The 24,589-nt window shown below is 44.6% G+C and overlaps 1 protein-coding gene across 1 annotated transcript in view; it reads right to left on the bottom strand.

Moving 5' to 3' along the window:
* Positions 1-13,554: 13,554 nt before the first annotated feature.
* Positions 13,555-24,589, bottom strand: part of POLR1A (RNA polymerase I subunit A) — a 35,542-nt gene continuing 24,507 nt past the window's right edge. The window contains exons 26-34 of the mRNA XM_068402642.1: positions 23,581-23,716; positions 22,466-22,623; positions 21,392-21,506; positions 20,649-20,765; positions 19,521-19,802; positions 18,695-18,895; positions 17,851-17,968; positions 16,447-16,611; positions 13,555-13,983 (exon numbers count right to left, since the gene is read on the bottom strand). Of these exons, the coding sequence (XP_068258743.1) occupies positions 13,883-13,983; positions 16,447-16,611; positions 17,851-17,968; positions 18,695-18,895; positions 19,521-19,802; positions 20,649-20,765; positions 21,392-21,506; positions 22,466-22,623; positions 23,581-23,716 (1,393 nt within the window). The 3' untranslated portion in view covers positions 13,555-13,882. The remainder of the gene's footprint in view (positions 13,984-16,446; positions 16,612-17,850; positions 17,969-18,694; positions 18,896-19,520; positions 19,803-20,648; positions 20,766-21,391; positions 21,507-22,465; positions 22,624-23,580; positions 23,717-24,589) is intronic.

The raw sequence follows: 24,589 nt of genomic DNA, 5'->3' as shown, positions 1-24,589 counted from the left end.
ACAGATTTAGAAAATTTCAGTTCACTCACCACCCAGACATCTGGGCCTAGCTGTGATTTCACAGGGCTGCTTCAGCCGTGCGGATCCCCTCGGTGAAGGAAACAGCCTGTTTGGAGCTCATGGGTTTGTGGAATTGCTCCGTTGGTGGGTAAAGCCACACAACTCATATCTGTATCGAAATTCTCCCTAGGGTAATCGAAGAGGTGCTGGAAATAAGCACTGGTTCACACTTGAGCATAGCATATTCCCAATAGAAAATTCCAAACCCCCTAAAGTCTTGTTTCCAGATGACCTCCAGCCATCCATCTTCACATCTGCAGTATGCAACCATCTGCAAGCACCTCAGATGGAGGATGTGAAGCAGTACTGGGGCTGCCCACAGCCACCCATCTCCTTACACACCTCTGAACAAAGAGCAGTCAGCGGGTGCTGAGTGTAGCCTGGAAGGGCACGGGACCTGGCCATGGCTCGGCAGAGGTTTGGGGACCCATGCTGTGCCACGTAAGAGCTCTTCAGGGCCACCCTACCACAGCACAGACAAAAATGGCAGCCAGGTTTCTCCTCAGACGGCACTAGGAGAAACCGTGCACCTCCACAGCTTGTCCACATCAGCCCTGAAGGAACTTCTCAACACAGAATCATTTTGGTTGGAAAGGACCTTTAAGATCATCAAGTCCAACCATTAACCCAGTACTGTCAAGTCCACCACAAAACCATGTCCCTAAGCACCACATCTACTCGTCTTTTAAATACCTCCAGGGATGGTGACTCCATCACTTCCCTGGGCAGCCTGTTCCAATGCCTGACAACCCTTTCCATGAAGAAATTTTTCCTAATATCCAATCTAAACCTCCCCTGGTGCAACTTGAGGCCGTTTCCTCTCGTCCTATCGCTTGTTACCTGGAAGAAGAGACTAACACCCGCCTCGCTACAACCTCCTTTCAGGTAGATGTAGACAGCAATAAGGTCTCCCCTGAGCCTCCCTTTCTCCAGACTAAACAACCCCAGTTCCCTCAGCCGCTCCTCATAAGACTTGTTCTCCAGACCCTTCACCAGCTTCGTTGCCCTTCTTTGGACTCGCTCCAGCACCTCAATATCTTTCTTGTAGTGAGGGGCCCAAAACTGCACACAGTATTCGAGGTGCAGCCTCACCAGTGCCGAGTACAGGGTGCCACCATCCCAGCAAATCATCTGCTGGACCCCACTCCCCAAAATACCCCATCAGAGAAGGAAACATAAGGTGAATGGGGAGTTTTCAGCACCTGCTGAACATTGAAGAGCCAGCAAACACGCTTTGATCCCTGTTGCCTTTCAAATGCAACTCGACACTTGGGTGCCTGTGCAGGAGGCAGTGCAACCATGCCCGGTCCATGTCTGGCTGAAAAACCTTGAAAACCCTTTTACTAAAGCATGTGCAAAATCCTCAAGATGGTTTGGGCTCATGGTAGTGGTTGGTCCCATTCATCAGGAAATGCCTGGGCTCAGACACTGCTGCATCTCCTAACAGCGAGAGGCTTCTGAGCCGGCGTGAGAGCAGAAACAAAACCTCTGCAAAAGTCACAGGGGAGAAAAAAAAAAGCCCTGGGTTGGGGAAGACTGTGCCCTGCGGATCGATGTGGGGAGGGATGAACTTGCTGGCAGTGATCTAGTGGAGCACGTGGGGTCTCTCTCAGGAATCACCCAGGCTGATGCTGGGAAACCTTGTTCCTGGGGACGTTTACTGTGCCCTTGTGCTCACAATCTGCATCAGAGCCCACCCAGGAAAGCGTCAGCTGTATGCAGCAGTCTGGCCCCTAATCCTCACCCAAGTCCTATAAACAACACCAAAGTAAGTGCCCCTGCCATGGGGTTTGGTTTCTGGATCATAGAATCACAGAATCACAGAATGGTTTGAGTTGGAAGGGCCCTTAAAGATCATCCAGTTCCATCCCCCCTGCCACAGGCAGGGTCACCTTCCACTAGACCGCGTTGCTCAAAGCCCCATCCAGCCTGGCCTTGAACACGGCCAGGGAGGGGGCAGCCACAAGGAGGTAGGTGCTGTCTGCTACAGGGCTTTCCACACCATACAGGAGTCATCAGCTAAAGATGAGAAAAAACAGAGGAGCCATCTAAGCCAGCATCTTGGAAGATGATACTAAGTCGAGCTTTAAGTGATGCAGCGATGGGTATAGATAGGGCTGGTGGGTCTGCTAGAAATCTAAGCTAGTGACTGATGAAACCTAAAAATATTCCCCTGGTCCTCTCCCTCAGGGGCTTGGTTGCTTCCTGGGTATTTTGCCTTTTGAAAGGTTTAGTGTGAGGAGTAATTGTCTGTAAAACACTGATGAGACCAAGTGTAACTGATGTCTGGGAATTGAGTTAAACCTCTTCGGTGCATCATTGCACCTCTGTCTCCCGGAAGGGGCATTGTCTGGCAGATGGAAACTGCCTCTGGAGGGACTGCTTGCTTCCCAAACACACTAATTTTTTTGTCAGAGCAGAGCAGAAGATGATTGCAGTCTGCAGGATACTAACATATGTAGTGCCAAAAAATGCCCAAGTCCTCTGTCACTCTTCCAAGGTTTGCAGAAATAGCATCACTCATCCTCGAGGCTTTCTGAGCTGACCCAAAATCGAACAGCAAATGCAAGCAGCAAAGAGGCAGGAGGACCCCAGGCTCCAGGTCCTCCTTGGATCCTTCGTCTTGGGGTCTGGATCAGTTTTGATGATTCCCTGTGGCCAGAAGGTAGGAGAGTGACTGGGAACCCTTATGCTAAAAGTACAGGTTGTGCTTACAGCTGGCTAAAGAGCTTCTGTGCTAGGAAATGTTCTCTCTTCCTCGGACCAGCACAGCAGAGGACTCGTGCATGATGAAAACAGAAATGCTTATGGTCTCTTCTGTCTTTAATAGGACAATATATCAAGTACAGTTTGGGCAGGCTGCTTCCTAACCGTAGTTCTTTTCTTGCCATGCTGAGAAAAATAAAGGATGACTGTGGTTTGCAGGGTATTGAAACAAGGACTGAGTCAAAAGTGCCAGCAAGCTCTGCATGGGGCTTTCAGAGTTAGCAAAACCAGAATGACATGTCTTTGACGTGATCAGAATTGAAGCAGAAACGGACAGCAAATGCAGTCAGGAAAGAGATTTATGAGCCTTTATGTAGGAGCTGTGGCTTCTGCTGGCAAATCTCACAGCGTGCTGCAAAGTGCCTGTATTAAAGAATTATTAACTGTGCCGCCAATGAGGCCCCCCCATGCCTGGAGGAGTGATGTGATTTGTCTGAGATCATGAGACATCTGCATGTGAGCTGGGCACAGAGCCCAGATCTTGTGAGCGTTAAAAACATTTGCTTTAACCATGCAGCTTTTCCCTTTCACTTAGTGGAAGCTTTGAGTTGCTCCAGCTTCATTGCATTAAATCAGCCTGTAACGAGACCAGAGTGGAACAGGTTGCTCAAAGAGGTGTTAGATGCCCCATCCCTGGAAACATTCAAGGTCAAGTTGGACGGGGATCTGAGCAACCTGATCTAGTTGAAGATGTCCCTGCTCACTGCGGGGGGGCTGGACTAGATGACCTTTAAAGGACCCTTCTAACCCAAACTGTTCTGTGGAAGTGAAGGCTGAGATGCTCTGTCCTGACCTGATGCTACAGCACTGATGAGGTGATGCCAGGTCTTCAGCTGACCAGAAGCAACCACTAAACAATGTAGCAAGAAAAATAGTGACATCTCTGCTACTGAGCCAGAAAAAAAGACAGTGCAAACCATAGCATGAGAACGCCCACGAGGGCTTAAAGCTGCCCACTGCGTTGCCCCTGCGCAGTGCAGCACAGCTGGGTGCTGCAGCGTGGTGCATTTTCAGGTCACCCACTGAGGTAACTCATTGCTAGTTGTCTAGCAGGTAGCTGTATCACTGCAAAGATGCATAGTTAAGAAGTTATTTTCTTCCCCAGTGCATATAAGGGTCAAATGCCGATGGATTTTTCTGACATAGTGGAAAAAGCCTGGCAGTGACACAGCAACCTTCACCCCACCTTAAAGATATTAAAACCAGCAGGCTTGGCTTTAATGGGAATGACAGGACTTTACTGGTCCTTTCCCCTTTTTTCTCTCCCCTTGGTAGTGCTTAACTGGGTGTGTTTATCCAGCCTGTTGTCCCAAACAGCCCCTTTGACAGATACCCATCTAAATTCAGAGCAGTTTCAGCCATAGCAGGTCTGACAACTCTTTTCTCTTTAAGCTGCAGGAGGTTTTGCTAGGAAACCAGAGACAGGCCGTAGAGCTGATGCTTTGTGTTTGTCGGATACACATAGATTGTGCTGACTCTCAGATGATGCTTCCGAGAAGGAAAGCAGATGTGCCGGGAGCGTTTTCTACGTTTCCATGTTCCCCAAACCCTCACTCATCCAACATGGTCCCTGAGTAAATACGGAGGCGATGGCTTGAAAGACACATTAGCAAGAGGCGGGTGCCTTGGGTGGGTGTTTGGCTCTAGCACAGGCTTTCTGACCCATCCTGACAAAGATGTTTTGTATCACTTTGCCAGGAGGGACTCTCAATCTCGAGAAAGGCAAGTTGTATTTTTCAAAGCGACTTAAGCCCTAGGAGTGTACACCCACCACAATTCTTCCTTATTTAATTGTAGGTGGACATTTTTCAAATGGTTTATCAGGCAGTGAATAAATCCTCTCTTATCCACAAGACTCCTACACTAGTTAAGCAGGATTTCAAAAATAATTTTAGGACCAAAAAATCAGAGAACTGCAGATGCTGACAACTGGCAGATTTATTTTATTCTGGCATAAACCTTTTCACATCTAAAATCACTGAAAAAAATGTGGGTATCTTAAATAACTCCTCTAAGCAGAGGCTCAGATGGAATCTTTTGGTTGACTACAAATGAAATGTTGGGTTGTGTTATACCAGGAAAACTCCCATCTCTTGGTTTGATGATCAGGCTCTGGGGTTTGTCTGGGGCTTTTTTGGTGACCCAGCAAAGTGAAAAGCCCAAGTCAAACCGACTCTTCAGGACGTCTGCATTCCTTGTGTTGACATTTCTGCTTTCTCATCCGTAAAACCTTATTTTAAAGGCTCAGTTCTTCTCACATAGAAGATGTGGTTCTCAGGAGTCCAAGTCCTATTGCATGCCCCTTTCACCACGGTGAAGAAAGCTTTGCTTCCCCAGAACAACTCCACATTTCCTTTAAAAAATACCCAAAAATTTAAAATTCCATTTTAAACATTTCCTTTTAAAAATACCCAAAAATCCCAGGAGAAAACTTTTGCCTTGCATGGCTTTGTAGGACTGCGTGGAGCGAAGTCCCAGCTGCTGACTGAAATTCACAGAGAGGCCCTGGGAAGCGCAGATCCCTGCAGCGCAGCCCCTGGGCTGTAGTGTTGGGATCTGGCTGCAGTGGATGAATCCCAGCCTGGTTTTATGCTCCATGGCCTCGCCGGGTGGATGTGCCGTTGGTCATATGCTCTTCATGCTGGTCTCCCATCCCACCCCCAAAATGAACCAGCAGAGACTCATTCCCATAAATAGCTTGGAGTGGGAACAGTTTGGGATGACAGATTGTGGCAGAAAAGAGAGGAAAAAAACCCAAACAATTCATTCCAGTTCCTTCAATTTGCAGCGAGGGAATTTCCCCGGACAGAAAGAAGCAGCTGGTGTTAGCTCTGGCTTTTGTAACCATCCTGCAGCCAAGAAGGAGCAGGGACCTTCTGTGGTCGCAGGCCCCTCAGCTGAGGAAGGGGAGGACTGGTTTTGGGATGGATGGAGATCCCAGGCAGGAGAGGTGTTTGGGCGGAGAGGGCACACCTCCCCATCACACAAGGGACAGGCAGCAGCAACTCACGCCCGTCCTCCGCCTCCCTGGCAGCAGCGTGAGGCACGACGCTCCCCCTCCCCATAGCATCAGCCCCACCAGCAGCTTGGGCAAGCCAACATTAACCATGGGGAAGACAAGCGGCAACCCTGTCATGGGCTTTATCACCACCAAGCAAAGGAGAGGCTCTTGGGAAACAGGGGTGCTGAGGATTTGGGCTCAGCAGGGGAGCACAGTTAAGCTGGACACAGCTAGGTCTGGCTTTGCTGGAGCTTCAGCTGCAACAGCTGTTTGTGCAAGCTGAAGCAATGCCTATGAAACCTCTGTAACTGAAGGGTAAAGCCAAGAGCCTGGAAGAGCACTGCCTAGGAAGGACTTGGCTTCAAGGGGCCAACACAGAGACTTGAAGTCACTCAGAGGCAAAGATTTGGGTCAATGAGACCCCATGGGTGAATGTAAAAGGGGTAGATCCTGTCCCTGCTTCCACCACATGCTTGGTGTCACCCAGCTGCTGCAGGCCTCTTAAGTTGGAGCACGTGCATGGGCATTAGCTCTGTCTCAGATGAAGGAAGATGAGCTTCTTCACCATCCAGCCCACAAGCTTGAAGTGATCCGGCTGTACCAGAGATAACCAAGCAGACCTGCAGCCTGGTGGGTTCAGGAGCAGATGCATCATCAGCACCTTAGAAGAGCTGTTTCAGCAACACTCTCCTGCCCAGAGCCCTGGCCTGGCCCCAAAACATGAGAGCTGCTGCATGAGCTTCAGTTACTGTAAAATTACATAGCGTTGTCCTCGACGCTGATGTTTGTGCAAAGAGGGGATGAAACGGCCACTGCCTGCTGCTGCCCCTGGCTCAGGAGTCTGGGTTCAGCCCCAAATTCCTGCCCAGCCTGAGCTTGGCAAGAGCAGGAATTCAGACCCTGCTGCCTTTCCATACTGGTAAAAACTGAGTTCTGTAGCTTTATCCAAAATTGCAGAAGATCCATTAAGTCGCAGTTGATTCCCGTGGGAGGCCGAGGGCACTGCCCTGGCTTGTAGCATTATTTACATTCACGAGGCCATTGGGTCTAAAACACGTCTCAATTTCTGCATCTTTCAGAAATAATCCAGGCTCCCAGGCAGAGGAAGTACAGTACAACGGAAGGCAGAAGAATCCTGCACTGAAGTGTTTTTACAGAGCACTGAATTTTTGCCAAGGTACTGCCCTGGGACTTTTCTGCAGAGCTGTTGTACTGTCAGCATCCGCTTTGCTCTACTTGCCCCTTCGGATTTAATGTCCCATTAATAATGCAGCTCTGTATTTATTGCAGTTTGCGTTAATGTTCCACTGTTACTTCTCGATCCCTCGTTACTCTCTCCGTAGTGCTAGGCAGGGCTCCAAAACCCAAACAACGGCAGCAGTGTTACTACAGACCAAGCCGCAGCCCCTCCGGGCTCCAGGCAGCCCTGCCAAGGGGGATCGTTTATCTTCCCCGAGCTGGCAGGGCGCGCTGCGCCCAGGAAAACGGGAACAGCTCTACATCCTCTCCGGCTCCCTGATCACACCTCAGCTTTTCCAGGGCAATATGGACAGTCAGCTCTTTTGAGGGACCTAAGCCAGAAAACTGTAAAACATCATTAATGAGCAGCTTGCTTAATCCTGGCTCTACAGCGTCCGCTGTCACAGGAGGGGGAGCGGGCTGTCGGGCTGGCTCCGGCCAATAGCTCAGCTCCACGGCTCGGGCCTCTGTGGAGGATGCGCTAACGATGCCTCCCTTGATCAACCCTGCGTTCCTGAGAACCGCTGCTTGGCTGCCCCTTGACCCTGCAGCCAGCGGAGCTCTGTAGGTACCTCGATTTCTCACCCTACAGCACTCTGAGCACCCCATTATATCATCCCCGTACACCTCCAGCTCAGCATCCAGGCTTGGGCGTCGCATTACCAGTGTCCACCTCCCACCAGGAGCATCCTCAGGCCTCACGACACCCGTATCGCACTGCAGAGAAAACCAGAAACGCTATCAAAAGGCAACGCTGAAGGAGCCAGGTGGTCGCCTCATCTAGGGGTTACAGTGCTCATCTGTAACACAGGGCTTCATAACCCTCTTTCGCCCGAGGGAATTACAACCCCTGTCTTTCACATCACAGGAAAATGCCTTAAATCCTGAACAAGAGAGAGTTGCAGTCCTGAGGCAGGATTTCCCTCCTCCCTTCTGGATGAGGCTGCACAAACACTAGGAGAAAAGTTTCTCTGGTCTTCCAAGAAAGCCCTAGTTTCCCCTCCCTTCCCCTGGGAATGGAGCTGACCTCCTCCCTCCCTCATCCCTACAACAGGACATTCCTTCCAGCAGCAGCAAGGAGTTTCAGAGCAGGAAAACTGCTGTTTCTTGTCCCAGTCTGGTGGTTTGGGCAGTCAGGAGGGGGGTTTGAAGCCCCTCAGGGCACTGCAGAGAGCCCAGAGCAGGTCTCCTGCTGCCTTCAACACTGGGCTCATGGGCATGAGTGCACATGGTTCACCTCCTCTTCCCTGGGCGTACTTTGCTCTCTTTTAGTTATATTGTTATTACACACTTATCTACAAAACAAAACTAGGGGGTCTTCACGGAGAAGCATCACCTGTGCTGCTTAGCGTGCTATAAAAACAGCAAGGAAAAGCAGGGACTGAAGACACAGTTTCCACTGCTCCCTTCTGGCTGAGGAGGTGGGTTGCCCTGCGGCAAGCTGGGGGAGGCAGATCTTCTCCTCACCCGCTGCACAGTGGGCACCTATAGACCCCAGCCTTCACGTCCACCCCCAAGATCAAGACTGCCACGTTCGGCACTGAAACCTTCAAAACACTTTTTGGATCTCAACCCTTATGGGTGATGTTCGCAAGTTCTTCTGCCTGACCTAATCCCAGAGAAGACAAAGGTTTTGCTTTGGCTTGATCCGTGGGCAGCCAGCCAGACCCAGGAGCACAGTCCGGTCACCACAATCTGACCTTTTACGAAGTGTCCCTGATGTGTCTCATACCCTTGTACTTGCCAAACTCCTCAGCAGCTGAGGTAGCTTCCAGATTTCAGTACTTACTGGCAAGCTTCAAGTGGTTTGTCCAGAAAGGCTCCGAATGATTAAAGATCTCTTTGCGCTGTGTTGTCGCCACTGCTTGGTTACTGACCTACACAAGCAGAACAACATGGGAACCAACAATCTGGCAAAACAAACCTTTCTGCTCTCTGTCTTCTAATATTTAGCTTTGCTTTTGAGATGAAAGAAGCACTAATTCCTATTTGTATCCATTCCCATTGCCTGATTTAGGATGTTTTTAACATTTACTGACAAGAACAAGCCTCCTATTACAATTTATTAAGCTTGAACACAGCTCGCTTTCCAGCTGCTCTGCAAATACAGGCTGATTCACCATTACCAACACACTGAAAAGATTTGTTATCCCTATCTTACAGGTAACAAATCTGGATCAGCCAGTGGGTGTTTTGTACTATACAAGCAGGATAAAACCCACAATATACCCCTTGCTTGCCAAAGCACGCGTGACCAGCAGACGAGGATCACTGCCTCCCTTCCTGGCTGAATAACTCTTAAGTTCTTCTGTTACAGCTTTAAAAAAGCCTCTTCCCCCAGCTCTCCTACCTGCACGTGCTAACCAGCCTGCTCCTGGAGCGCACGTTCTGTCAAGCTTACAACCTTCAGCTTTCCAGACACATCGTTTGCTATTATTAATGGAGATACAGCAAGCAAGCAATTTTGGAAGCTACATTTTCTTCTCTCATTCCTCCCGTGTTTTCACAGTCTTAGGGTATCTTGGCACCCTACAGTGCAGCAGATAGTGAAGAGAAGGGCTGGTTCTCAGGGAAGAAACGTTAAGAGCGTGGCCCGTGCCAGCACTGCATCTGACTTCTAAATCACCCACAAATGGAAATGCAGCTTATGTACACAAACTAGAGGAAATGACCCCAAGATCTGACTGTTCAGTATTAGTTTTGCATTATTTCTGATAACTGTCAAAGTAAGGTCAAAGATATTTGAAGAAGGGCTTGTAAATAGTGTGCATTTAAAGGGATCCTGTAGAAAACAGTCAAAAATAGCATGAGTTCTCAGTGCCATCTGACGTGTTTCTTCACCACTTCGTACTAGTCGAGCTTGGTTTGCCACCAGAGAGAACCAGGAGGTTTCCTCAGCAGCAAAAAATCATACTGAATTCTGATTTAGAGCAGTAAGATACTTGGAGAAAATAGAAAAAGGGAAGTCCCACTTAGGAATTCCCATCTTATTTATGTGCAAAGCTCCATTCTCAGACTCCAAAGGGGCTTTCTAGCCCATCCTTCTGGCCTTTCAATCATGATCTCCTCCTCTCTATGAAGTCACATCTACTGCCAGCTCTTTGGGGTCCTTTATCATAGAATCATAGAATGGTTTGGGTTGGATGGGACCTTAAAGATCATCTAGTTCCAACCCCCCTGCCACGGGCAGGGACACCTTCCACTAGACCAGGTTGCTCAAAGCCTCATCCAACCTGGTCTTGAACACTGCCAGGGAGGGGGCAGCCACAGCTTCTCTGGGCAACCTGGACCAGTGTCTCACCACCCTCACAGTCAAGAATTTCTTCGTAATATCCAGTCTAAATCTCCCCTCTTTCAGTTTAAAACCATTCCCCCTCATCCTGTCACTCCATGCCCTTGTAAAAAGCCCCTTTCCCGCTTTCCTGTAGCCCCTTCAGGTACTGGAAGGCTGCTCTAAGGTCTCCCCGGAGCCTTCTCTTCTCCAGGCTGAACAGCCCCAACTCTCTCAGCCTGTCTCCATAGGAGAGGTGCTCCAGCCCTCTGATCATCTTCATGGCCCTCCTCTGGACTCACTCCAACAGCTCCATGTCCTTCTCTGTTGGGGCCCCCAGAGCTGGATGCAGCACTGCAGGTGGGGTCTCACGAGAGTGGAGTAAAGGGGCAGAATCCCCTCCGTCGACCTGCTGGCCACGCTGCTTTTGATGCAGCCCAGGATGCGGCTGGCCTTCTGGGCTACAAGCACACACTGCTGGCTCATGGTGAGCTTCTAGTCAACCATCACCCTCAAGTCCTTCTCCTCAGGGCTGCCCTCAATCCATTCACCGCCCAGCCTGTATTTGTGCCAAAACTGACTCCCTTTCTCCGTTTTACATAACTACAAAAGCAGTAAGACCCCATCCATTACTGTAGCCTTCTCCCAGCCTGTGATTGGGGGTAAGTAATTCGCAGCCTCAAAAAGAACTGTACGGTGGCAGGAATCGTTGCAAGGAAACAAAGAAACTTTAAAACATAGAAGACCTAGCTGGATGTTGTGTGAAAAGAAACAGAAGTCTTCTGACACAGGAAGCAGGACATTTCTTCTACCTCCATTTTCTGCACACACATGAATTTTAAGGAAACCAGAACTCCTCCCGTCTCAGAAAGGGCAGCGGAGATGATTCCGTAGCCAACCTATTCATGCTACAGATTAAGAGTAATTGCTACCTCAGGTGCCTCTTCTTCACAGCATAAACTAAACCCATTTATATCACAGAATCACAGAATGTTAGGGATTGGAAGGGACCTCGAAAGATCATCTAGTCCAATCCCCCTGCCGGGGCAGGATTGCCTAGACCATATCACACAGGAACGCGTCCAGGCGGGTTTTGAATGTCTCCACAGAAGGAGACTCCACAACCTCTCTGGGCAGCCTGTTCCAGTGTTCGGTCACCCTCACCGTAAAGAAGTTTTTCCTCAAATTTAAGTGGAACCTCCTGTGTTCCAGCTTGCACCCATTGCCCCTTGTCCTGTCAATGGATGTCACTGAGAAGAGCCTGGCTCCATCCTCTTGACACTTGCCCTTTACATATTTATAAACATTGATGAGGTCACCCCTCAGTCTCCTCTTCTCCAAGCTAAAGAGACCCAGCTCCCTCAGCCTCTCCTCATAAGGGAGATGTTCCACTCCCAAATGGCAATTTTGGCAAATATGCCAAAATACGTACCATTCTCCAGCCTTGGAGACACAGACTCTCATCTGAGGTCCGGCCATACTCTCACCAGTGAAGAAGCAAGCAAGCCTGCCAGGATTGCTGCAGGCAACACTGGCCTAACGAGTTTTGGAGAGCAACAGAAGAGCAAGCTGGTGCCTAGAAAAGGACATCAATTTCCTCAGGAGACTCTCCATCTCTCTTTTCAGCTGCACCACAGCATAATTTCACACACACATATTGCAAATATGCAGAATTTGTACGTGGATATATTATGTCAAAAATAGTAAGTTTTCTTGTATTTCATGGCTCCATAACTGTGAGGGCAATTCATCATCATGACACAACCAAAGCAACTTCTTAAGCTTCACAGAGAAGTGATGAACACTTGGATGAATGAGTTATTTGGGTCAAACTCTTTAAAGAACTAAAGGATGCCACATCTCCAGATAGAAAATATGGCATAGATGCTCTCTGCTGCAGAACTGTGAATACCTCGTAGGGGATGTTTCTTAGCAAATCGTCTGTAACAGTATAGACTGTAGCCTGAAATTAAAAGTCTTTTTGTTACATTTGTTTTTTCCCCATCTAACCATTTGCGAAACTGTATCCAACTAATTCTTTCCCGGTTGTTCGCAGAATGACATGGTTTTGAGCAATACGTAGCAGGTGCCAAGACTGGAGAAAGACACAAGGAAATCTTTTATGAAGATTTGCAAAGTGAAACTGGAGAGCTACCGGCCTAACACATTTGTTAAGCTTCAGTGCAGTTCGCAGTACGTCTGACACAGATTTAAGGGGCTGAGGCAGAACGGAGTCCATCAAGATACTCCACAGAGGCTCTTTCACAATCCCAAGCCAACTGATGTGGTCCACGTTAGCACAGCCCCACTGAAGGAGGAGCTCCTGAGCTGGCTAAGTGAGCTCTGGCACTTTCCCACTAGCTCAGAGGTACCACTGAGAACGATCAGCAGTTGAAATCTGTTAGAAAACTTACCTAAGTGGTAGCGGGCAAACCCCAAAGAATTCTAACTACTTGCACACGTGGCATTCTGATTGAAATCAAATGTATAAACAAGAACGTCTGCCTTCTGAAGAGCAGCTAACAGCCCTCGGCTACGCAATTTTTAACAGCCATCAGAGTTAAAGCGATGGCTGTTGGCCACGTGACAAAATTCTCTCGGTAACACAGCCACATAACTGGGCGTTCAGAGTATTTCTTTGCAATGTCCTTTATTAAATATCCTCTTTGATACAGAATATTTCAGCAAAAATAGTTTAAAAACTCTGTTTCAGTAATTCTTACAGCAGCCTTTTGTGTAGTCACTGTTACAGCAGCTCACGTTGCCATTTAAGGAATCAATCTTTATCAATCACATCAGGTTTCTCACTATGCCAAGATCTGTTCCATACAAAGAAGTCATAAGAGCAGGCACTGGAAAATGCCTGTAGAAACCACGAAAACTCTGAATTCCGGCCTTCGGCTAATAAAGAAATGCAACAATTGTGTCTCAGACACATAACTCTTAATAAATGAAGTAGCAGAATGGGAAAATGCATCTTCTAAAGTTGTAAAAGTCAGGGCAGTGTACGCAAGCAAAAGAAGAGGCTATGCCTCAAGCACAGACGCTTCAATATGACGTTGAAGCTGCCGCACAGCCCTGCCCAGCAACACCTGGGAGCCCGAACGCTATTTCCAATACTGGAAATTTGTCATGTAACAACCATGTGGCCACGGGCACTACCCACCCAGAGGGGATTCTACCCCACAAAAATCAGGACAACATAAACAGATTCTGCTTTGACTTCCATCTGCCACAGCTGTTGCACAGCCTGTTTGAGACCCAGATGGTCTCCTTTCTTTTATTTTTTTCTATGTAAGGCAACAATCTCATTTTTTACATTAATGAACGGTAAATAAATGTTTCTTTGGATCAAAGGACAGCGCCTACAGGTGCAGACATTCTCATTAATTAGATTAGGCTCATCAGGTATCCAGACTAACAAACCTATTGGCCCAGAGAAGATGACTGGGGACACAGCATGGACCCTTGTTGCACAGCTGTAGAGAGTACGTATCTCTTGTGATGGACATTTTAGTCAGAATCCTTAAGTTCGAACCAAAACATTATCTGAGGGGTTGCTTGAGGTCAAACAAACCAGTCCCTCCTTTAACAACTTTCCCAACCACTAGGCAGGCAGAAGGGGATCGCAGTTCATCATGGGCACCTGAAACAGAATTCAAACAAGATCCCATTAGGATGTTTCCAAAGGCTTCTCAAAGGTCAGTGCTGAAAAGAAAGCATTTTGGTTTACACACAAGAAGTCATTCGGCTCAGCCCCGCCCCGTTTCAGAAAGGCACTGCCACCTACTGCTCAGCCTGAACTCGTATGTCTGAGAGCAGGAGTCCAAAACTCTTCCTACCCCTCCTACAACAACTATTATCTCTTTCCCATCTTTTTTTTTGCCAGCAGAGAACTCGGCCACACATTACTAAACCCTCCCTATTCAGAACGAAGACACAATACGTTATGAATTTTAAGAAAACACAGATTTGACCTTCCACTGAACACATTTTGCTGATTAAATAGATTGCTAAAAAAAAATACATCAGTGAGGCAAAATCAAAAAGATTCCCTTTTCATTGCTGCCTTTTTCCTTTGTTAGAGTGAATCCTTTTGATGTGGATTTTAAATCCTTCTGGCTAGATATGAAGAGAACTTTTCACTGGAGAGACATTCCATGAATTCCTTTGATTTTGTGGTTACTCACTGTAGCAAACTAGTGTCACAGAAATTTGGAAGCTCTCCAGATGACATGTCTGGCTAGGACTGTTCTGCTTTCACTGTTTTCATAAGCGTCCAGGCTGTTTTTCATTCATCCTAACTACAGCAAGCTGGAATTTTGTCATTAGGGCAGTTGGAAGACTGGAAATAGAATTGTTAAACTTTTGATAAATTTGGGTCATCTTTATTCTACTGAGCAAAATGTACTGAACTTTCTGTCATACAGAGGATGGGGGAAGGAGCTGCACCATAGCACAGTGTATGGCATGTGCTTGCAGCTCTGATCTCAGCTACAGCTGAATAATTAAATAGCTGCTCCTACATGTATGTCAGCTGAAGAAAAAAAAAGGTCCTTTGTTAGATCATTGAAGAAAACAGTCATAACTGTCCTGTTTGCTCATGCGATGTTAACAAAGAGTTATTCTTCAAGCAAACAGACAAAGGGATCTCACTTCTGATGCAGGCGTGCTCTCTGTGCACTAAACCCTGATCAACAGGCTGCTGGGTCACACCTGCACTCTAATGGCACTTCTTACATTAGCTGTGCACAGCGGTCACAGAATTTTTCCCTCTTATTTACCAGGGCCATAAGCACGCGCCTTTGCAGTATCTCTTTAAAACGTACAGCCAAGTTATCACTTAGATTAAAGCAAATTAGATCCAGACTGGTGCAATCCACGTTATGACTTTGATTTCCATCGTGGTGAACTCAGTAACTCCCTCCACTCATAATCAGTGTAGCTTTCCTGCCAACTCTCCGTGCCCTTCTGTCAGTATGCACTGCATGTCTTTATTCATAATATTATCCATAAATATAATTACGTTTCATTTGGCAAAAACCTTATGTTATTTCTAAGTCAATATGTGATATAATGTAAATCCAGAGTAAGAGTGAACCTGTGCAGGAAATATCCTCTTCTATTCGATGTCACCCTAGATTTACACTTTTCCTTTCTGATGTTCAGATGAATTTTAAGTCAATTGTAACCAATACTATTCATTAAAACCCAAATTACCTTCCCAGAAAAGGTATAAGGCAGCATTAACAAAAAGGACTTCAGGGATAAAAGTATCTCTGGCACCTGTGGAAGGCAGTTTAAGATACCAGCTGAAGAGATCATGTTGAGAGCATCCAAGGAGAGCACTCAACTGGCAAGTGACAGAAACCAAGACTATTTGCAAAAGGGAGACGTAATTAGTATCCAAAGCATGAGATCAAGCAAACTGTCTCATTACAGACTCAAAGCATAAGACATTTCAAATGCCTTCAATGATCCATATAGCCATGCAATCTCTACACCTTCCAGAGCAGCAACTAGAGGGCAGAAAGGATACTCTTGGGCATCTCAAACAGCAACAGAAACCCACCATTAGACAAATGAGTCTGACCCTTTGACTGTGAGGAAAAAAGCAAAAGAGAGTAAAGTGCTACACAGCAGAAGAAAAACAGAATCAAAGTTAACCAGGAGGACTGTTCTCACAATAAAATTCTGAATAGCAAGGTTAGAGAAGAGATGAAAATATGGGAGCTACAATAGAGACATGAAAACAAAGCAGAGATGACAATTTTAATAGCAGAGACAGAAAAAGGCAGATTTAGTAGTCTGTTATAAAGCTTTGCTATAACAAATCCTAACAATCTTAAGGTTTGTTATAAAACTGCCTAATTCTTAAATAAAGGAGTCACAGACCCCACAAATTACATGTGGGAGCTGACTTCATTTATGCTGACAGAATTTTATTAAAAACATCTGGAACATTTTCCTAGGCAAGGGCTTAATTAAAATTTTAGCCTTTGGCATTTTTTCTAATGCAATTATGCATTACTCAAAAGAGTGGAAAGTTATGATGAAAACAAACACACGTGAAATGCTGCAGCAATATAGTCCAAACTAAACCATTTACCCATCATTGTTGCTTCCTTCAGGAATTTGTAGCTGGTTTCAAATGTCATCTGTTGCAGAGGGGAGGAGTTGGACTGAATTCCAAAACGATTCAGAGGTTTATAAAATCCTTCAAAACACATGTAATCTGCCACAAGTGAAAGGTGCCGAGGGTCTACCACAATGCCTAAGAACATCAGAAAGAGCAATCATCAGAGCATTCAAGGGCTGAGGTGTTTTTTTAAATAAATCAGGTCTAAATTAAACCCCCTGAGTCTAATCAACATGGAGAACATCTTTATTAACATTCTTCCAGCAGTTGCACCTCTTTGTGCATAACTGGCTTAACTGCTCCCCTCAAATACCTAAGAGGGGCAGACCTCACTGTAATATAAAACAATCTCTCTCCAGGGAAACTAAAATGTCAATAAGGTGCCAGAGTTTCTCTACATAAAATCCATAAGGTCTGCATCATCTTTGCTTACACAGAAAGGGATCACACATCCATCCATTTGTGATGGGTCAGAGCTCTGGCCCCTCACCTGGTGGCCTGCATTAGCTAGGCACTGGAGTTAGAAAGGTTCTGATCTACTCTGTGCACAATGTCAGGCATCCACAGAAAACCTCGTTTAGGCTAAAAAGAAATAGCACTTATTTCTGAATAAGGCTTGTGGAGTCAGTGTAATGGGGGATCATTAACAGCTCTGTCAACATTTACCTAGCAGTTCTTGAACAACTTGAAGGTCAGACCATTCTGGGCTGCGAGCTGGCAAATCTGTTTGATATAACTGGTTGCTAAAATTCCCACTATATTATCTTCCCTCTTTTCAATAGTTTAATTCATAGCGAGACTTAGCTCACCTAAAGCAAATTCAACATGCCTAACTTTAACAGCCTATGAAATCAGGCATCTTCCCTAAGTTAGTTGTCTGGACTCTCTGAATAATCTATGCAGAGAGAAAAACATTCAGACAATGCAGCACAGCTATTTTAGGAAAGAGATAAACTCAACTACAAAGGGAGCCTAGAGTCCCATCATAAAAAGCTAGTGAGGCAAGATTAATCCTATTCTCAGGGCCACTATGCAAGTCTAACATAGGTAGGTTCCTCAGATGTTAATAGTTAATTTGTCTGGACCTTCCAGCTTGCAAAAAATAAATATACCAGAATAGAAAAAGCTCTGTGAAGGGGGGATAAATTTAACATTGTCTAGTGAATTTTCTGCTGATTAAATGGAACCTAACAATTACCTAAGGAAGGCTTCACAGAAGGCACTATAATGATCAAAATGATGAAAAGGTGCAACTTAAAAATACACACATAAATGCAAAGATCATGCAAAACCTTAACTTTGTAAGCACTGTGGCTGGGTTTTCCCATCTTAATGATAACAAATATTATCTTTAAAAATAAAAAGAAATCCTACCATATACAGCAAATACATCCTTTATTTCCTTTATAATCACCCTCAAGGCAGACTCAATTCCATAGTTCTTAGCCATGGCATGAATATCATTGGAATAAAGTCTGTTCAGGTCCAAAATCTGAAAGCAAAAAACCCACAGATACAAGTTAGGACAGTAGCTACTCTGTATTTCCAAACAACTTAAGCTAAGATAGCTTTTTTCTCCCATTCTTCATTAGCATAAGCAGCAGCTCGGAGTCAAATACAGACAAAAATTACTCTGGGGATTTATGTTTAAGCTAGTGATCACAGCATTTTATATGTGAATAAGAGTACTGGAATCAAAACTCAGCACAGAAGAAAAGAAAACGACCTGAAATTAGGAAAAGCAAACAAACCAACCATCCCAAGCAGCAGAGGAACATGTTAAAGTCTTCCAAGCAAGACAATGCAATGCTCAGTCTGTCTCAGCCAGCCAGAACTTTTAGCAAAAGCAGTAGAGAAGATGTAGCATAAAATAATCCTGGTTTTAGAGAGTTAGTTATGGACTAGATGGCATAACAGAACTATTCATCTCCAAATACTGCAATTCATTGAGATGGAAGAACTCCCTCAAGTAGCATTTAGAGACAGACACAAGCGTGGTGTGGAATCATCTGTCATTAGACACTGGGCTGCTGCACAAAAACTGATTTCCAAGCTACCCTTGAGAAAAGGCTCTGCTGAGCTCTGAACACATCTAGGGGAAGAGAGATGAAAAGGCTACATGTCACCCCTGCTAAATGTAAACGGCACCCATCATCCATTGTCTCTCCCTAGAACACAAAAGATCATTCAAGTTCAGGATTATAAATAGATTATGTACGTCAGAGTATCTGAACAGCTCCGCGAGGTTTATCCCTTCGGTATGCAGAACGAGTTCCTTCTCTCCTTGCCTATTAGTGCTTTCATTCAACAAGCATCGTGTGATCCCCTTCACTTCATGAATGACTGTGTTTCGTGCGAGAGAGGCAAGCAAGGAGGAGAGATCGAAGTACACCTTCATCAACGGGAGCGCCAATGAAACCTAAGAGGAAAGAAAAACAACGCAGCGTTGTTCTGTAAGGAAGCTTGAACATTAGGCTCAATAACCAGCCTACTTCTTTCTAGGGAAAAAGTAGACAACTGAATTACCCTAGTTGTGTGTTTAGGAACATAAAGGTTTGACTAGAACTATAGCTGAACAATGCTAAGATGAACACCCCATCCCAGGATCATTCATCCACATGGCTTTCAAGATCTCTGAACTTACACTGATTGGGTTTTTTTGGGTAGCTTTTTTTTGCAAGGTGGTGTGTGTGTTTGTTGGGGTTTTTGTTTATTTTTTTTAAGATGTTCAGACTTTTTCAGCAGTCCAGCCATCTCTTTTATTCATCAAGAGCTACACAGTGATGCATCATATATTTAAAGATTAAAACACAATAAACCTGTCAAAAACCTGTTTTTAAAAAGAAGTTTCATCAGGTTTTCTCAAAGTTATAAGTTACTAAAAATTATGTCAAGAAGTACATTTGTACTGCCACTTTTCTCTATTAATACAGGATTGCTGAGATAAAACAGCAGCACCGCACTACAAAGATCCGTTGGTTACAGAAGCTACGTGTAACCATTGCACAGCCACACACAGATGTTTCCAGGCACCACCATCTTACCTCACACCAAAGTTCATTTTCAGTGTCAAACATGTAATCCTGTATCGATGGGTGGCTGTCCAGAACAGCATTTACGCGCAACCCTGCTGACTGAAGTAATCGATCTTTCTCTTTTTGAGTCTGAGACATAAAGGAAAGATGTTGAGATTCATCACCATCTGCTCCGTTCTGATCTTCTTCAGCACCAGGAGTCCTTTCTTCTTTTTCCGATTCAGCCTCTTCATCTTCTACATTCTCATCAGCGTTTTCTTCCCCATTTTCTTCTTCACTCTCATAATCAACCTACAAAGAAATTAGGTTGTCCTTATCTGAGCCAGAACATGTACAGAAACAAAGCACACCATGAAGTGGTTTTATTCATGAATATTCTTCACAGCTGAGTTGCAAGTGTCTTGCCTATGACACAATTAAAATACAATTCTGTTATAAAGAAAATAATACAACAGATTCAATTCAGTCTCTATTTCTCCATGATCTTGACAGTATTCCTCAATACAGTCAGGGATGCTACAGGTTATTGTGACTGTACCAGAATTTAGTTTTTCCCCCAAAAAGGCTCTTCCCATAATACAACTCTGATGAAGGGATTCCCTCAGGATTTTAAATTACTCTGCCCTCTTGCTGAAATTAGGGAAACCCATCTTTTAAGCAGTGATTTTGAAGTCGCAAACATGGAAATACATGCAGAGACAGGGAGAGTATTTATGATGAACCACAATAAAGTTTTAAGAACAACTAATAGCATGAAATTAGCAAGAGGTAAAGTTAAAGTGAATTACAGCACAGACAACGTGACTGCTAGACACGTCTACCCTATGGATGAAGAACATAGCTTCAAAAAAACCCAGATCTCTCCCATTTTTAACTTGTATGATTCTGTATTACTCTTAAAGGCCAGCAGTGACCAGGCTCAACTATGATGACGATGGCCATCACAAGTCTCAGCAAAATTTCCTCCCCATCCAAACCAAAACTCATCAGCACAGAGACTTTCCTATCCCTTTTCAAGTTTTTAATTTATTTTTTTTTAAGCAATTTGTTTCAATGGCAGTTTTCCTTCCCAACTCAAACCAACGCAGAGGAAATTGGGAATTCAAGTGCAGTGCTGAGCCCCTAGAAAATCATTACCTCTTCTTCCTGGTTCTTCCTCCGTTTTGCTTCTGTAGCATCGCCATCGCCTTCATCAGCTTCTGCATCAACAATGTTCTCTTCTTCCTCTGCTGGAGCTTCCTGACTATTCTGTGTCTAGAAATCCATGACAGACCAGGTAATCAGGCTGACTGCTAGGAAGCACCAACTGCATTGAAAGGCTTTAGCCAAACATTTGGAATTTAACAATCCCTTGTTCAATGTTCTACCCTTAAGGACAAATTAATTTCTATACGCCCACTACTACAAAGAAATAATGAACTTATACACATGATAACTTTTAACACTAAACAAGATGAACGTTTATAAGATAGATAAGCTATCAGCCTGCTTATGTGACAGTCCTTGATGGGAGAGGAGTGGCAGAAGGAACATGAAAAAGACTTTCAATGAAAAAAGGATCTTCCCCAAAGTTTTGACAACCACTGCTACAACAGGATATTGATCTGAGTGCACACGGAGAGTAATATGCTTTTATCTCACCAAAGCTAAAATAAACAGGCATTTTCAGAGTAGAGTCTTAAGTAAATTAGTATTAATGCACAATAACTTTAATTTCCCTGTTAATTTTATGAGAATGCAAAGATAGTTTATGCATAAAGTAGTAATTTAGTGTTCACACATTTCCTGTTCACATTGAAACATGCTATGTTTTTCCAGATTCTGGTTCTCAAAAGCAGGTAAAGGAAGTGTGGCATTTTTCAGGTAATGTTTTTCTGTACCTTGTCTTCGTCACCATCTAAATCCTTCCGACTTGCCTTCCGGGTGCTAACTTCAGTAAAAGATGCCATCTTTGCATTCTTCCTTTTAATTGATTCCAGAAAAATTTTAAAGAACCTGAAAGAAACAGCAACCCAGAATGTCAAAGCTCAGCAGTACCGCAGTCAATTTCAAGTTGTCAGAAAATTAATTTATTTTAAGAAGCCAGTCAACTCCTGACAGGACATGTTCTCTGGTGGATGCAAAAGTACTTCTAGGATAAGGCAAATAATTTTTCTTCTCATCCCTTTCCCATTCCTTTAGGGATCACAAGGTTTGTATCATCTCTCTTACAATCACAGATGGAGCCATGCATGCAAAGCTTAAAATTATAAGCTCATCCTGACATAAAATCTGCACATCAAATTGACCTTCAGAAGAGATGCTTCACTACTGGACTTCTTTCTTTTTTAAACCAATGAGTGCGTGCGAAATTGTTAAATAAAGTAATCCAGCTTGAACTCATGTGGCCTGAAGGAGGAAGAAATTAATGAAGCCTTTTTGCAAAACACAAATAGCTTTCAATAGACCCTTATCATTAAATGTTCTACTTTTAACTACATAAACTTGGCCACAAATGGGGAAGGAAGCAGGAGAAAAAAAGAAAGGGGGAAAAAAAAAGCCAGCCTTTTCTATTTATTTATTTTTTACAAATAATTTTTAAAAAAAATCAAGGTTTAGTTCTGCTCAATGAGAGCTCCAAGGGATACCTAAAGTATTCAAACATTTTTGCTGCTAATAAATCCTTAAGCATCCAAAGATAAGGAATGAGATGTTGCTTGTGTGGCTCTTCTCCAAGAATGTCGGAGATGTGAAAGATCTGCCTTGATACAATTCTGCACTGTCACCACGCCACAGATTAACAGCTTTATTCAAGACATAAAAAGCAACTGTGTAGATGCTTCTGCAAGCATATCTGCAGGAAGCTGTTGCTCTAAAAGCCATAGCAGCAGCAATAAATAGCATGCAGTGACCCTTAGAGCCTATGGAAAGGCAAAAGAAGAGTAAATACTAAAAGTATCTGAAAGCAAACTCACCTTGTTTCCATGAAGCGCAAGATCTCCCTGGGCTTCACACACTTCTCCTCTCGGTAATATTCATGGGGCAAGAAATGGAATTTGATTTTGTAGAGGCGGTGTTTGTTCTGCTTGCACTTCACACGCAGGGATTCCTCTATCTCAACTTTCTGCAAGACCTACAAAAGCCCCAAGTAGGAACGTTACTCCTTTGATGAAGACACTTCATTTACTTCCTGCAACTCCAGTGCTTTCCATATGACACCAGAATTACACAAGACTAACTGGCAAACTTTTCTGGAGGCTTTGTGGCAAAAGGACTCTACCCAATTGCACTCTTTTTGGCTTAAATTCCTCCCAACAGTTAACTTAAGACAATACGGGGAGAGGCCTCACGTCCCACCCAACTCCTTCATAAAAGGTCACACTTCTTAGTGGGCCAGCAGCTTCATTTTACTAACCCATGCTCATTGAGCATGACAGTATTTCAGGCCAGAGCTGAGTCTTAACTCTATCCTTGCTGCTTTCAACTTGAAAGACTAAGAAAGAAGAAGGTAGAGCATGCAGGAAAACACAAGAAAGACTGCACTCCTAGGAAGAGAGGGAGCACAGAATACATCAGATTCATCAGATTTCAATATATTCAGTCTCCAAGGAGCCACACGTTTTGCTTCTATTGAGCACAGCCACTTGTACGAGATTAGGAAGGGGTGGGGGACAAACAAAAACGTCTCTGCTATGGCAGTGATAGCCAGTTTACCTTGCCTATTAAAGACAAAAAAAACCCCCTCCAATTCCAGACTGACAAAAATGAGCTTGAGAAAAAGGCTATGGCAGCAAACAAATCCTCCCTGCCATCATACTACTGCCATGTATGAACTATTACCCTCCCCCTCTACGTTCTACACAGAGTTTGTAGCCTGTGACAATACTCTACAGGTTAAATTGAATTTAAGCCACAGCAACTGCAATTCCTTTCAATGCTCCACCTCTGAAAAGAAAGGACCCTCTCATCTTGTGCTCCCAGCTAAGCCTTCAAAAATGGAAACTACTACGAAGCCAGACTAACTGATGAGCTCAAACAGGAAATTTTGTTTTGCAGACTCTCAAAAGGATACACTGAAGAGGAGGCTCACCTCAGCTAAGCACACTCTTGTGAGCTTTTTCTTAAGCTGCTTCACCTTCTTGAGAGCTTTCTTGGTATTGAACACAGGAACACTCATCGTTGGCGTTTTAATATTTGCACTGGCCACCATCAATATTTCCCGCAACCTTTAAACAAAGAATTATCTTTCAAATTAAGCGAGAAAAGTACTATGCAATCAAATAAATACCTAGTTCATTTATTTAGGCAGCATATAGCAACTGCCAGTTCTACCAAAGCCATATGCACCAAGAGCTGTGGTTACCACTGCACTGCTCCTTTTCACTTTTCTGGTTCCTCATAAGGCACAAAACAATTGTAGCCCTACTGCCTCAATTAGATTATCACCCCAATTACAGGAAGAAACTAGGGATGACAGTAAGTTGTTCCAAGAACAGAAGAACTAATAATGAAGCCTGTTTCCTACAGATGCATAATGTATGCTCCTCATACTTTCTCCCCCTCCCCTGCTTCTCTGAAGTAACACAACCATCTCCCACCTAAGACATCACACCTATGTGCGAGGCCAGGGTCAGCACCCATGTTATTCAGAACAAGCTGACGACTGGCTGGTAAACATGTGTGTGCTGATAAAGTCGCTGTCACCATACAGAAGAGTCAGGGGACACCTGGCTGCTATAAAACAAGTCTCTCTCTACATAGGTGCTAATACTACTAAACATGCCAGATTTCATAGTTGCAGTGAAATTTTGTGTGTGAACGAAACAGGTTTAAAAGTTGGTAGGGGGAAGAAGAGGTTGGCAGAGGACAAACCCACAAAGCACCATTTCTTTAGGCTTATACTGTACTGACTAAAATCCAGAAACAAATAAGCCATTTGCTACACATCAGGTAAGAGTAAGGAGCATTCACAGGTATTTTGTAACCGGAAAATGAACCAAAACAACTTGTAAAACAAATTGTAAAACATTAAAATAGTTCTGAACAGGCACAATTTACAATTAAGCTCAAGATTACTCATATACCTGCCAGTGAAATTA

This window comes from Nyctibius grandis, chromosome 6, assembly GCF_013368605.1.
Source record: "Nyctibius grandis isolate bNycGra1 chromosome 6, bNycGra1.pri, whole genome shotgun sequence".
NCBI lineage: Eukaryota > Metazoa > Chordata > Aves > Nyctibiiformes > Nyctibiidae > Nyctibius > Nyctibius grandis.
Note: the sequence above shows the minus strand (reverse complement) of the source record. Positions and strands in the feature narration are given on the sequence as shown.